The following is a 16,500-nucleotide window of genomic DNA, read 5'->3' as shown; positions in this document are numbered from 1 at the left end:
TCAATGCTTCACTTTCTAAAAAGACCATTTAGTTCTCTCTGCAATGATGTAAAAAATGAGCGTTTTTCCCATTTGGCTTCCTAGAAAGGAGCAAAAACGGGACGGAAAACATGAAATTATGGCAAAATTTTGCACCTAAGTGTCTGATATACAAATTCCGCTTTCTGTGTCAAAACTACTCGAATTTCCTCACTCATGTTGTGATCACTGAATCAAATTTTAAATTCTCTATCCAACGATGCCAAAACGAATTTTGTGGCTCTAATGGTTCCTAAGAAACTTCGAAAAAAGCAGGGTCATGTTCAAGTGAATTTTGCAACCCAAAAAGAAATCACGCAAATCTAAAACTTTAAAAACTTAAATTCAAGCATTTTTTGAGAAAGCTGTCAACAATTCCCCATCCATAATTCACTTTCTAAAAAGGCCATTTATTTATGTCTAGAATGATGTAAAAATGAGCGTTCTTTCTCATTTTGTCTCCGAGACATGAGCAAAAACGGGACGGAAAACATGCAATTTTGGGAAAATCTTACACGAAGTGTCCAAGGGCGGATCCAGGGGGGGCAGTCATGGGGGTCATGMCCCCCCCCCCCCTTTGTGTTGAGTTTATAACGACTAACGATACTTTTTCTAATTTCATAGAAAACAAAGGCTGAATTTCTACTACTTGACCCCCCCCCCCTGACGCGAAAGCTGGATCCGCCCCTGTCTCTGAGCTAATGAGTTACAACTCATCGGTTAATGAGTACTCATTTATTAATAAAGATTAACACTTTACTAGACCCGCGACTGGAATTTTAACTTTAGTATCTGAAAAAAGGTCTTCAACATTTTTAATGAGTAACGTTTTGCTACTTTGCCCAAACAATTTTAAAAGTCACCTCACTTTTATGAAGCAATGTTTTTCCAGCAACGGAACTGAGTTACTGCCCCGGTGCGTTGGGTTGGCGCACCAAGCCATTTGCGCAGCACTGCGCCAACTCCTAAAAATTCCCTGAGTTACCCAGGCTTACTTTCGCAAACTTTTCTCCTCTTAAGATTGTGTTGTTTGACGCAATTGGACTCAAGAGCATCACCTAAAAGACTGGCAGAAAATTTTGTCAGCTCTTCTATGGATTTTCAAAGTAAAATTTTACATGGTGGCTCATTAACGATAATTCAAACGCTCAATATTTTTGCATACGAAATTGCGTCAAAAGGTTGAATGTTTCTTCAAAACGGGGTTGATTGTTAGAAGAAAAATAAAAATCTCCAACAACATTCGAATAAGGTATTTTATAATCAAATAACTAAAGTTAGATATCGGTAACTATAGCATTTATTGTTATGTTTACATTTTAACGCCGGATGGGACATCCTGTATATTGTTCAGAAATTTATCGAATAACAGATTTATGCGGCTGCCATTAGATGCTGTCTTTGTTAGATTATAATATTAATATTACAATTCGAACATTACTCTGTGGAGGATTTTAAAAATAACTCGAACTGGACGGAAAGGTTTAATGAGCTTGCCTGACCGAAAAACTGTGACAATAGAAAGTTAATTCTAATAAAAAAATGCTCAGCCGTATAGGGATTTCTTGATAAAGTGAGGGCTTGTTTCAAGCAAAAGAATTAACTTTTCGCGCTCATCACTTCAGTGTTGTTAGCCTGTTGCTGCGCCGAACCTCTGAAGATGCAAGCCACTCGTGCATGCAAAACGTTATTGGAAAGAAAAAATCTATTCCAAGACGAAATAGATTTTTCAAAACTTAATCAACTCGTCAAAAAGTGAATGAACAATTAGTTGTTTGATTAAAAAAAAATTAATAACAAAATAATTAATATAGTTCACAACGAAAGCTCCCTAAACATGCAAAGAAGCAATTTATAATCATATTAGCCTGCATGCCATAGTTTGATCTATTATATTTCGATTTCAAGTAATTTGTGAAAACCGAATTTTCTTGCAATTTTTAGGTGATTTTTTTTAAAGTTTGATGATGGCACTTACCGTCTTGCCAAAAACTTGTTCTAAAAATTTGAACCTTTAGATCTTTTTAGTCCATTTTAGGTATGATTTTCTCTTCTTTGTATACTCGCTTAAAAAAAAAATTCACTTGTTTATCGTATTGGTATTACTACCAAACGTGCTTTTATAAACTCAGTTCTACTTCAAATTGCGTCTCTTTTCATGATCCAAAACAAGTATATTTGCTTTGCTGGAAAATTCCACTTTCCAGTTTGCTTACTACGAAAAACTACGGCTTGCACCTTCAGAAATGTCAGTGCAGCAACCTCTGCTAGAAAAATTCGTAACTTCCAAATAATACCGTCTAGCTACTTAATTTTTTCACACACTGTAGTAGACATTTCAGTTTCAAATTCGACGAAAATTCATTTGAATCGCACTTAATCCTGATTTTTTCCGAAAGAGCAAATATTGACATAAATAATCGTTTTCACCCGTAACTTCTAATCATGTAATTTATAATCATGAAATTTTCAGTCTGTTAAAAACACTTCGCTTACTACTTACCGTAACGGCACCATGCGCTCAGATTATTGTTAATTTTTAATCATATAATTCATTCATCATATAGTCAAAAAAACACATTTATTTATAGTTGAATTATTGTCCAGCGCAGCAACTAGCTTCATCTTCGGGGAATTCTTTATCTGGGCTTTTAGGCCGTAGTGAAAAATAGTTTCGTTCTGCCGTTTCGAAAGCACGAGTGCCTTCATAGGTTGGTTGCTGCACCAAGCACACCAACCTCTGATGATGTGGGCCACTCGTGCTTACGAAACGTCGGGGAGACCTTCCCAGAACCTTCTAAAATCCCGAAAATCTCACCAGTTTCAACTGGCAACTGTCGATGAAAAAAGGGATGAAATTTTTTTTTTAATTAATCCGAGCGCTAGGAGACCTGCTCTCAATTTGTCTATATCGCCCAACGAACTGAAAGAATCTTTATTGTAAAATAAAGAAATATTGTATGTAAGTTTATGTGAATTCTAAACTAGCCAGACTCGGTATAAGGGTCCGAAAGCAACAATATCGTCACGGAACATAAAAGAATTTCGTAGAAGACACAAAAATGAGCCGGCGAGTGGCGGTCAAGAATTGTATTAAGTCGGAGCACATAGAACATTAATTTAATTATTATAGTGGCTATTCTGAGAAGATCTGAGTTTTTATGCGCTCCTGAAATTTATTAACATGGCTTTTTTCCATTTTTGTTGGTTGCGCACTGAAAACAGCTTGTTATGTAATAAAAACATACTTTTCATGGATGTTGACCTTTTTTACTAGGTAGAAAAAGGCGATTATCGTGAATTATTAACTAGAATCCGCGATTGAGAATTTATATATACTTGAAAAAGGCCACACATTCTATCACCCAGAATATATGGTGTTTTCTCTCTCAGACAATTAATCTAGAGTTGTCAAATATATTTTTATAAATTAATTGGCATTAGAAATTACACCCTTAAATATTATACGGTGAATTTGACTTTGGCCATAAAAGTTTCCTGGAATAATTTTATAACTTTTTATTCAACATTGATAGGCAAACGAACCGTGCAGGTGGCGCCCTGGGCAAAAATATTAAAATATTCTAATTTAACCTCCGCACCCCAAATTCTATGGCACTTGTTAAACTTATTTGTAAAACATCCCTAAAAACCTGAAGAAAAATTACCGGCCATTTGCGTATTTACACGTTATAAGTACATATGAAAGTAGATGTAGATTTTGCGTTGTTAAAATGAGCAATAATGTATGCAAAATGATCGATTGTTAATGCGGATAGATCCCCATTGATATGTAACCCCTCGAAGAAATATAATATTACAAAACCCCGTAAGGAAAACGGCACCTGACAAGCTTTTTCATAACGGATACCTACATACTGATGACCAGTGTCCAGTGAAATATTATGTAAATCACTATCAGGGGTAGCTCTAAGGGGTTCTTATTCAAATCTTTTTCTTTTTTCGTGGGAACCGGACGGGATTAGACTACCCCTGCATGTCACATACCCGGGCAAGCCGATTTATTATCGGGTATAAACAAAATTTGCATCGAGGATTCATTCTTCGGAGTTTCGGGGATAATATACGTAAAAATTGGCATATTCTCAAGGACGTTAAACAGTTCCGGTGCGAGGAGGGCCTTTTAAATTTATTAAGTATTCACCCTTCGGGGTTGTTTTGCCATTTTGAGGTTAATTCAGTTAAAACTAGCGGTTAGACCAGGAAGGAAATGGAGACACCTTTATTCAAATTTTACGACTACCACTTTAAAGATTTGAATAAAAATTTATGGTCAACCGATTTAACATCTTTGCATAAGAATGGATTTCAGGAACATGTTTTCCGAAGCAATTTTGGATTATACACTTGCCCCGATTACCATCCCATTTTCAAACGGTTTTGTTAATTGCTATGGTTTAAAGCAGTGTTTTTAATGAATTTTATGAAAATCGTTATCATTGGACGTGTTTTAGCAAGAGTACATTTTTTTTATTGTACTCATTTTTTGGTTTTTCAGAAATATTGAACAAATTGATTTGACCAAATGGGATGGATATATATGAAATATGATAATGATAATATAATGTTTTCATTGAAATCGTTCTAATTGAGTTTATCAAAAGCCATCGCAATTATTTGCCATCTATCGAAAATGTGTTGCAATTTCGAGCAGTACAACCGGTTTTGTGGTTATTAAATGTATATAATTGCAAAAACGCAATTTGTAAATAAAACAAGCGTTTCAAAATTAATGTATTGTAAGCAAATAGACCTCCATTCACAGTATTTGTATGCGGTGTGTCTCCAAAAACTTCGAAAAAATTTCAGAAACATTATTATTGTGTACATTTAGCGTCAAGACATTATTCACAAAATCACCTAATTTTACTCATACAAATATGATTACTGAACATAGTGAAATTACAGAATGGTCATGGCAAATATAGCCAGTAAACAACGCCAAAATGTCACCAGTAATAATTGAATGTAATAATTAAAAATAAAACCGAAAATTTTGAAACCGCCGTTTATGTTAAAACAATCTTCACTTCTATATTGCAATACGCTCATATAAAGATATTCAAATTTATATTAGTAACTACAAGGTAGTTGATAGCAAATTATTTTCATAAATTAGTAGATATTCGCAAAGAATTCTCAATAAACTAAATATTTTTGAATCAATCTCAATGATAAAACTTAAAGGCGCTTTTATGACTTTTCCTAACTTTCTTCTTCATTTAGAACTAAAGTTACATTCAATAATGGAACTCAGCATTCATTTGACGGCGAAAGTAACAAACTATTCAGAACTTTATAAGTAAAAAAATTCTTCACATTTTACCGAACGGCAACTGATAATATTGCAGTAGTTAAACACATTTTTGTGACTGCAATTGTCGAGACTGACTGGGCCAAATAACCGCAGCTGAAGCATCCGCTAATTAATTTCTTAATTAATGCTAATGGTGGTGCTGAAGAAAGTAATGAATTGCTTGAACGCTGGATGCATTTAACAAACCAAGGAAAATCAACAAATACTTGAACGAATTTACCCAAACAAGGCTATTGTGTAGTAATGGGTCGAAAATATTGATACATCACTACGCTGAACAAGTAGCATGCTTGTTTGAAATTTCAAGCAGTAGTTTCAAAATTCAGATAATTCGAAATATACAAGCGATAACCCCTAGACCTCGACAGTCATAATATACGTTTTAAGATCATCTTTTATCGGTCCTGTAGATATAAATCCTTCATATATTATTGTGAAACTGAACCGAGATAGCGATAATATTTAGGGGGAAATTTTATTATTTTAACGTCAGAACTTGTGTAATATATGCGTTGAAAACGTTCAACCACTGTCTTTAGAGCTGGCCGACTTTGTTGGGTAATCATTCCTCATGTTTTGCTTCTAAAGTTTTGAGACAAATGTTCTTAAATTCCCAATTCTTGTATCAACAGCACCGGAAGCAAGTCATCTTTGGTCCCATTTCGAGTCCACAATCCAAGAGCATAATTCTTAACGAAGACACACACGCACGCCATGCAACTAAGTGTGATTATTACGCTTAAACCCTGTGACCCTTTGAATACTACTGCTTGCTAATAATCGTTCATTCAATTTACAATAACCGACAGATGTATTTACATTTGCCCATGGCCCATCTGGGATGCATAATCAAAATGCAACCACAGCAGGTTGCCGTAAGGATGAATGTTCGCGTGCTACGAAGAAGGGTTGCAGATAAAAATCTCAGGTCAAGATTCATCCGAGCCTTTTTCTAACACAGAAGAAATCTAGGTATACATTCTTTCGAGTACCAAAACAAATTCATTGTGTGGCTAGAGTTTTGTTTGGTACAATTGAGATAATAGAGCACACGAGCCGTACCCACATAAAAGATAAAAGCATTAAAAAGGCCTATATTTAAATTGATGTAAATGGGATACATAAGGGCATCTATCTGTCAAAGGAGTTTAATTGTTATTAATGTCGAGGTTTTGTTTCATTCTTTCTGTATACACGTGTGTTAACTTGATGGTGATGATGATAATTGCTATGCGTTGTTTTATCAAATATATACACAGTGACTACCAGAATTAATTTCTAAATTAATTTAAAATGCAGTCAACTTTACTATACACTTATTTATACAGGGTGGTTCACAAAGGAGTTACCACCATCAAAAGCATCTGCTTTTTATTTCAATTTGTATTTCTATTAAATTATATGTTGAGTCCGGATTTCCAGGCTTCATGCTTTTTATAAATACATAATTGAAGCAAAATGTGCAAAAACACGTCATTTGATAGATTTTTTAAAGTCTTTTTTGTGCTTATTTGCACCTTTCAAAAAAATGTTTGACAAACAATTTAATGAAACCCATGCCAATTCACTCAAATGTTCAGTTTAGAAAAATATACATAAACATCAACGCATCGAATTTGATAATTTTCAGAGACACTAGTGGAATTTGGTTTACTGTAGACGAAACTACAGACGCTTATGGCACATATGTTGGTAGTCGAATTATTTGCAAGCTTAATGAGGACGTTCCAACCGAAAGCTACTTAATTTGTTCGAAAGAACTGGAGGCAGCACATAACAGTTTCCAAATTTATAGATGAACCTTAACAAGGTTTTAGCTTTTTGAACTGTGCCATATGAATAAAAATTTTTAATGATTTCCGATGCTGTGTCTTATATGACGCAAAGTATTCAACTAGGCGATGAAACTTTGTCAACTTTTCCAAGTGTTTCCGCAATTGTAAATTGACTCCAATCTGCGAAAGAGGAGTCACGAATTTCTGCAAAAGAAAGTAAAATGTCCAGAACGTCCAGATTTGTGTCAGACACTATATAGGTTTCCGCAGTTATGCCTGCCGAAATCTGACTGCCTTTCAGGTATTTATTTGTGCAATTTACTGCTTACATTCTGTGAAAAACAGATTTGCTGTAGTTATGATCAATGACGAAATATATGAGTGTAAACTGAGGGAGTGTGCTGATAAATTAGACGCTGTAAAGTCGGAAGGAATTAAAAATAAGAAATACTAAGTAAGTACACGAACAAAAAGAACAAACCGCTCACGGCGAGTTTGCAAAATGGTATGCAACGATATAAGCGCAATACCGTAGAGCACGGTTAAAGAATGGAAGACCATTAATCTTTACTGGCTCGTTAATATATGCAAGTAGTAAAACGATCCTTTAGGTAGATGGCCACGACCAGTATAGGGCTCCCTCGGCCCTTTTGTTGGACCTTACGGTCAACTATTTGTATATTAGACCGATCAATCATAAGCAAGAGAATGGGCCCTCTTTTCCATGCGATCCTCTATCCCATACGCTTACATAAGCCTCTGCATGAATATTTTTGGATATAGTACTCTATACACATCAAGCATAACACTGGCCTGCTGTCTTTTCGCTTTTCCTCATCTTTTTTCCAGACTTTTAGGACCATTACGCATACATTTTTCCGCTCGAATACCGTCATATAATAAAAAATGATGGCCAAGAAAATTTGCCATTCACTTATAAATTGCTTCTTTCTATGTTGGGGGACCTGTCTGTGTACTATTTTAATTATTTTTTTATTATTTATTTTTAAATTCAAACGATTGGTTGATCATCGATTTTTCATACTGAAACCACCTCTGAAGATACATGAAGACACTCGTGCTTGCGAAACGTTTGGCAGAAATCCTATTGCACAACTGATCATCTGTTTCAGCTTAAAAAATCGATAAACATTGGAAGCCAATTGATTAAATTCATCAATAAATTAATAATCCGTAATTTTGACTATAAATAATTAAACCTGCATGGTACATTTAACAATAAATAATCAGAAGAGTTAGACTTTAGTGAAATTGCTGGACAGCAAAGGTCCTCTTCTAATTTTCAAAACTGTTGTTATTTTGTCCCGTTAAACTTAACACACAGGTTTTTGTCTCTTGTTGTTTCCAAGTCACCATTTTTTCAACTTAAAAACCTAAACTATTCACCCTTAATCAAACCCCCTGTAAATTCTTGAAAAATGAGAGAAAATGAGTCTGTTCTCTAAATCATTTTTATTGCATCTTAAATGCGTCCCGTATTGTTCACAATGGTCTAATTCCTATTTCTAAATAAATGTAAAGTGGGGAAAAGTAGTTTAAATTCAAAAAAACTTGGACTCTGTACTGAATTTTTTTACACTTTTGCGCAAGCACTTTTCTCCATTTAATTCTAAGCATGGTTCAGATACGATACCTGAATTCAACAGGACTCGAGAAATTTACGAGGCAAAAGAAACTATTTATCAAAATAACAAGATGCAAGAAGGGTGTATTAGAGTCCTTGATCTTATGAAGCGGTAAATAGCACAAATTTTGAACATTTAATCTTCTGTTTCTTCAAATAAATCGCTCTTTTGTAGAAGTACAGAAATTTTAAAGAAATCGTCGCAAATGACTATTGATAGTCCATTCGTAAATTTCTCTATAACTGTTGAATTTAAGTATACCTAAATTATAATTAGGATTCAATACAGAATTCAAAATTGAAATCAAAAGCATTTTGAAAAAATGAAGTTGATGGTCAAAATTTATTTTTGGATCATCCTGTGTAGCGTTTGGTGGAAAACAAATCGCATTTACAAATAAAAAAAACCTGAATTTTACATAAATTTAGATATCACGTTTGTGACTAAACATCAGAAAATATCATAAATATGAAATGAAAAAAAGAGAACATTTTTTTTCAATTTGGATTAAGTTACAGTTTTTTATTGCATATTCAACAATGAATTTTATGAAAGTGCTAAAAACTTTCATAATTAATAGCTGATAATCAGTTGGCTGAGACTAATAGTTCGCCAATCTGTCTTTACTAGGAACAATGTTCAATGTAAAATTTTAATTAAAACCGATTATAAATTTAAGCAATTATCTAGAACTTGTTGCTGTTAAGATGGGGTTTTAAGGCATAGAACACTGGATAATGAAAATCTTGATGGAAGTAAAAGATGAATCCTAGGACAATGACCTGTTTGGGACAGATTTCTGAAAAGTGGCCACTTTATTAGTTCCCAAAAGCAAAAACTCTAAATATATGACAATGACACGAACATTTTTACATAAAAACCGCTTCAACCGCATACCTAATAAGCCGGAGTCCACACATTTTCTACAATATCTAGCGCGGATCTTGGACAAGAAATTTATGTGGGTACTCTAAAATTTTAACGAGTGCTCATTTCGGTTACAATATCGAACATTAAAATGACAATACGGTGTACGTGTGTTAGAAAAATTAAAAAGTTGAACAGCAATCAATGTTAATTCAAACGTCACTGGCCATATAAATGATCTTGGACAAGCACAGTGCCTTTGATTAATGGCTTACAGTATTCGTTACAGGTTTTTAGATGGTGATGGACCTGAATATTTTACATTGACGGACCCACATGATTGACCATCTACGATTAGTTGCGGGCGAGATGTAAATAAATAATTATACACGTATATGCACACTTTCGTATTTAAATATCGTAATTTAAGTTAATTAAGGTACACGATTACTATTAAACTGTCAACAGTATAGAAATGACGATTTATAAGGAGTTTTTGCTCTATGCCATACTGTCCTGGTGAAATTGCCTTTTACATACAAGTACTGATACAGTTTTTCTATTTCAGGTGGGGCATATGGAAAATATAAAGGCAAGTTTACATTTTTAGTATAGAAATTTGCCTTTATCAATTAAATATGGTGACCCACTGGAAATTTTCATCCTGCTTTTATCCAAATTCTCATTTAATTTCATCACCATAGACTGTTTTGAAGTAATTCCAAATGCCCTTTCCATATGCTTCCAAGTTAGCAATATCTATAAAAACATCTTTCAAACCTCAACTCATGCAGCAGAGTTGAAGAATATACGTGAATATAGGGAATCTATTATTTTAAGGTGTATTATTCACATTCTAAATAGAAAACAATCAATGCAAAGGGGGCATAGTTACAAAACACCTTATCGGTCGTTCATTTCGATTTTCATCAAGTCCGATGAAACTACCAATTTTCAAGTTTCTATCTACCTCAACTGCACGTAACAGTCTCCTAAAAACTATTCTTTGTTTCAGCCGTTCAAAGAGGTAGGGTACCCCCTTCACAGCCCACATTGCCTGGGCTACCGAATCAGTTCCTCAACTCTACAGATCCAGTAACAACCTCACTCAGCAACCATACGTACCTCAGTAGCTACATATCTTTACTTTTAAGAGCAGAACCCTATCCTACAACTAGGTATGGCCAATGCATACAGGCCAACAATATTATGGGCATTGAGAATATCTGTGAATTGGCAGCACGACTGCTGTTTTCGGCTGTGGAATGGGCTAGGAATATTCCATTTTTTCCTGATCTTCAAATCACTGATCAGGTAAGACTTTACACTAGCAGTTTATCTGATTAGCAATGAATCACTTCAAATGGGAATCGATTTGATTCCCACTCAAAAGCATCTAGAAGCTGAGTAGTAAAATTGTGATGGTACTTGGGGACTAGATGATTTTTATCAAAGAGAGTGTGTACTTACTTACTGCAGAAGTACAGGAAAAAATTATGCGCTTTAGATCTGGTGCACGTACGGGCCAGGTATACCTATTAATGCGACAGTTCTTGATATTTGCACATTATTGTTAAATGGCTGTATTTTGGAACCATTTTTCAATTGCACATTTTCCACGATATTTTTACAAATTACAATAAAACAAATGCTAGTCTTAAATGTTGCGAAAATGGAACTTTCTAGAAACAGACCTACGTTTTCACATTTACGAAGTCTGCTTAACTTGCATTGCAACATTTTTTAAATACAATCATTTTCTTCCAGCGCATGTAATGACTGTCTATGAGTATTCATCGCATATGAATTTAAGCATTGTTTTAATTGCACAGCATGCTTAAAACATCTATCATTAGTTGGCACATTCAAATTGAACACTCACTTTAAAGTAAGCAAGTTAAAATCAAGTTTGCACTAAATCACTGCACTAAAGGGTCAAACAGACTTGAAATGTTCCTGCTATAGTTTTTAAATAAAAAGTTCACTTATAAAAATGGCAAAAATCAATGCTTTTAGACATCTACTAAGTTTCCAAAATTAACTTCTATTTAGTGACAAGGAGCAATTTCTGGATTAGACTATCAAACATTTCCTATAGTCTTGCACTTGAAATTATTTATTTTTGTTGAACCATATTTTATTGTTATAGCACGTTTTTACATGCGTTTTAAGACTAGCTTTATTTTTCATTGTTGACAAATTAATCATTCCTCATTTGTATTATTTGATGTAAGTGTAAAGTCGACAGCGACAACATACAACACAACAAACTATCAATGATTGTAAACTGATGCTAATAAGCTTTTTAAAATAATTTTAAATTTTCAGTATTTTCAAATGTATTTTAATAACTTAACATTTCCCAGTCAATTTTGATGACTGTTTATAATTTGCAAATGTTCGGTTGTTCGCCTTGTTTATTTTAAACCGATGTCGTACATAAGCCAAAGACTTTGATGATGCTGAAACGCCGAAAACGACAGTTTTCTGCTCAAAACAGAGACGTTCCACGGACAAATTTCGACTTATTTCGGAACTGTTTGCAGCGTTATGTAGTGCACTCCTTTGGCAGTTAGTGCGTGTTTTTGCAAAAAAATACTGATTTAGATAAAGTTTTCCACAGGGTGGCAATTGAAACAATGCAAAATTGATCAAAGTTTCTCATGTTGGACAAAAAACGGTTTTTTTTTATTTCAACACCACAGGCATCAAAATAGGCCTCGTATCTCGAAAAAAGTTTTTGAATTTTAAGTCTTAAAATTAACTTTTTGGTATTGACTTTAGACAAAAAATCAATGTCCCGAGTTGCATAAATGAACGAAATATTTGGAAATGAGCTTCGCTTTAGTTGAAAATGAGTCACAGATTTTGAGGGCAATTTTTTTTGCAATTGATTTTTTTTCTTAAATTGTCTATTGAGTTTACGTTTCACCATGAATTTTATAAACTTTGACTAAGAACAGAAAACTTATCGCTGCAAATACAAAAAGTTGATTTTTTTAGACCCAAAAATCGTTTGAAGCTATTTAGTTTATCTTCAAACTTTTGGCATTGAGATCCCCAAAACCCTTACTTTTGTCCAACTAGGAGCATGCCAAACTTTCTGAAATTTCGTATTTTTTCATTTGTCACCCTGTAGAAATTTGATCTGAGCTGCTGAATTTTTACGAAAATATTGACGAACAGAAAACAAATGGGACTACATAAAGGTTCAAACAAAAACCAAATTGCTTGAAGCAATCAGAATTTATGCACTTTCAAAGTTAGAGCAAATTTGAATGCGTAACGTTCATTTTGTTAAACAGTTTAGTTGACTTCACTTTACTTACATTCAGTTTGTATTAATTAAATGCCTTTCTTTATTTCACGGTAACTTATGTTATGTTTTCAAATGTAAAATTCATCAGATCATATTTTCTGACTTCGCTCTAGCGCAAAATAAAATATTGTTTTTCCAGATATTACGATGCTTTATCTATAATTATATAAACAAGATTTGGACGCATACTTATCCTCTTTGAATTTAAAAGGAACATTCGCATGATTTCCAAAAAGCGCGATTGTGGCTTTGTAAACTTTATAAAAATATATTATCGTCTCGCATGTTTGCGTCATTTTGTTATTTTTCACAAAGAAGTATCGGTATTGCCAGGTCCATTGGAAATTACGTTGATAACACGAATGAACCGGGTTGTACTGTCTTAGAATCGATGTAATTCACAATCTTGCAAGTTCAATTTTATAGGAGAATTCTTATTACCATAAAGCTTCTTTTACCAGAAATTCCGTAACGAATTTGCATCATGAGCATGTTCATGGGAAGGAAACTCCGTGAGCTATAAATCAACGTACATCGAAATTAACATCTCAGCTACAATTATTGATAGTTTAAGTACTGTTGAAGTGCAGTCGATTGAATGATGAAAACTTACTTAAACTTGCGCCGCACTCTCCCTCATATAATGTCAGACTTGCTGTGCTATTTTCTAAGCAAGTTTTTCAGATTCATAAAATCACAAAAATGACAATCATTTTTTCGCCCGATAATTTCGCTAGCATTTGGTAAAACGTGCTCTTAAATGCAATTCCTTGAATGTTCAGCCAAGTTGAATAATTCCCTAATTAATGGCGCGGTTTTGCCTTTATGTATAAAAATTCGTAAATCGGAATCCGTATTTGTTGAAGAAACTGAACTTTAAAGTATCCAAAAAGTAAAAAAAATGTTTTGTGAACTGATACCTCATCCTTGCTTGGCGCGATTAATACCGCGGTTTGTGGCAGGAAAATGTACACAAATCCCAAGCAGAGTTTCTGCAATCGTCAAATTTCTTCTATTGCCCTACTAACTGTAAATGTAACTGTGTTGTTAAACGAACCAATTGCCGAAAACTAAAGCGTAATTGAAACCTAAAATATATGAGCTTATTTGCCTTTTTTGATGTTACAAAGCACACTATTTTCTTTTTTTTGTTCTGGAATGGCATCGGCATCCAAAAGAATACCAATTATTAAAATATATATATGCATATAAATTAATCTTTACAAAGCACACTATTTTCTTTTTTTGTTCTGGAATGGCATTGACACCCAAAAGAATACCAATTATGAAAATATATATATACATATAAATAATCTTTATTTCCTATAGAAAAAGGCTATCGACCCAATAGGTGTTTCTGCCCTTGTGTAGTACATATGTGTCTTAACCTAGCTTACTCTAAAATTAATTCCTATTCTTAACACTCGTATAAACTAATCAGTGATAAAAAAAATTAAAAGTTCTTGGCTTACAAAACAAACAGGTCTTAGTCGTTAGTTCAGTTGCGTTTGTAGGTGTTCTAGTAAAGTATTTGTTGGGGTACGAAAACGGGAGTGTTTAGTATGGTCCAGTTGTTATTAAAATAATTGCACAATTATTCATTTTTTCACTACGAATTTCAATTAACACTGATTTTTAAATCAGCAACATTGGTTCCTGTAACATCACAATAACTCTAAAAGCTGACTTCAATCAAATTGTTTTCCCCAATTTTTTTAACGGCATTTATTTGGGTTATTTGCAGGTGGCATTGCTCAGATTAGTCTGGTCTGAGCTTTTTGTGTTAAATGCGAGTCAATGTTCTATGCCTCTTCATGTAGCTCCCCTAATTGCTGCAGCTGGGCTACATGCATCCCCAATGTGTGCGGATAGGGTTGTGCAATTTATGGATCATATTAGGATATTTCAAGTGAGTACTGAATGTGATCAAAAATTGCGGTTTGCTTGAACAATCGTTGTCGTGTTTCAGGAGCAGGTGGAGAAGCTGAAAGCCCTACATGTGGATTCAGCAGAGTACTCGTGCCTAAAGGCTATAGTACTCTTCACTACCGGTAAGTAAACAGTTATTTACCTGCTACCTTTTTACGACCCTATAAACGCCAGTGAATAATAAGAAAGATTTCGCGCAGGTACTGCTCAATGTCAAGGCTTCTTGTACTCATTGTCAATCGGGTTATAGAAAGGTCAACGTAGCGAAAGAGTTTGAATTGTGGTCGGTTCAACACGCGACAAGTTAATAACAACGACGAGTACTGAAAGTGGTAAAAACAAGACGATTGTAGAAGTGGGTACTGTTGTGGTACTATGGAATTTCGCTTTACAATGTGAGCTCCGCTTCGCGTGTGTGAATTTGGTAAGCAAGCTGGGTTACGAAAGGTCGTGACTCCTCGGTGGTATGACGCTCGGGGCATATTGCCGGCCAGAAGAAGTACTCTTTTACATAGGCGTGCTTCAGTAATGACAGCTAATTCTATGCATCTCGCAGTTATTATGGAAACATCGGCTTTTTATGTCCTGCTAATGGCACGGTTCGTTCGGCTTATTATAGATGAAATTTCCTCCTATTTGCCCTACCTAAACCTCGCAACCGAAGCGTAAACGATCTGAACGGCTTCAAAACGTTGGAAGTTAACGACTTGGACAAACAAAGCACTTAATAATATAAGAGACAAATGAGGGAAGTTGGGACCGGGCTTGAGCAGTCATTGCTGATATATTACTGAAGATTATACCAAAGCAGAAGATGGATTTTGATTATAGACCCTTACACGGCACTGGTCTCACAAGACACAAGTTGCAAAGTGAGGCCGCCTGTCCGCCCCGCCCCCCCTCGACCCCCTTCTTCCCTATCTCTTCAGGCCAAAAGAAAAGAAGAAAGAGTACCTGCAGATAGAAACTGACACAGTGAATACCGGAACTGGTATGGTACCAGAGTTCGTGCATCGTACTCCGTTGATACCAAACACATCGGTTCAGATGCCGGCAGCGGCCTATGACCCCACTTCCGAATAATGGCCAAAGATTGCGTTTGTTAGTGATCGATCGAATAGGCGCAATCGATGATGAATCGATTTTATCGATGGTCTTGATGTTTCGTGGGACTTTTGGTAAACGTCTCTGTTAATAATAATAATAATACTATTCTGAAGAATATGTATTGTACAACTGGTGTTCTCAATATTGATGAGTGAAAATCCTCCAAAACAAAGCAAGGCGAAGGTCAAGACCATGATCTACGAACGGTTCACTTTTTACGGTAATTGTGTTGAAATCGCGAAAGTTCACTCGATTCATATCATAAATAAAATATCAAACATCATCCAGATTATGCTTGGAACATTAGTGAAAATGTACGGTTATTCGTACTCCAAAGGGCCAACCTACACCCAAACGAATTGATTAGCATCTATGACGCAACAGCGTCAATATTTTTCACAAACTTCTTTTTGGGTATTTCGCCTCAAAAATTTTTGTCTTTAAAAAAGACAGAATTTTCTCACGTCTTTTATTACAGATTGATAAATAGTGCTCCTATTT

The 16,500-nt window shown here is 34.7% G+C and overlaps 1 protein-coding gene across 2 annotated transcripts in view; it reads left to right on the top strand.

Annotated features, from left to right (window-relative positions):
* Window positions 1-16,500, top strand: part of LOC109537949 (steroid receptor seven-up, isoforms B/C) — a 57,464-nt gene that overhangs the window by 10,454 nt on the left and 30,510 nt on the right. The window contains exons 3-6 of one of the 2 annotated variants that reach the window (XM_019904944.2): window positions 10,213-10,236; window positions 10,660-10,958; window positions 14,708-14,872; window positions 14,933-15,014. In XM_019904944.2, the coding sequence (XP_019760503.1) occupies window positions 10,213-10,236; window positions 10,660-10,958; window positions 14,708-14,872; window positions 14,933-15,014 (570 nt within the window). The remainder of the gene's footprint in view (window positions 1-10,212; window positions 10,237-10,659; window positions 10,959-14,707; window positions 14,873-14,932; window positions 15,015-16,500) is intronic. The other variant, XM_019904945.2, reaches the window with a different exon arrangement.

Source organism: Dendroctonus ponderosae, unplaced genomic scaffold (genome assembly GCF_020466585.1).
Source record: "Dendroctonus ponderosae isolate FM_Combo_2020 unplaced genomic scaffold, Dpon_F_20191213v2 Dpon_F_20191213_1, whole genome shotgun sequence".
NCBI classification, from domain to species: Eukaryota; Metazoa; Arthropoda; class Insecta; order Coleoptera; family Curculionidae; genus Dendroctonus; species Dendroctonus ponderosae.
The sequence above is the reverse complement of the archived record's forward strand: the minus strand, read 5'-3'. Positions and strand labels throughout refer to the sequence as shown.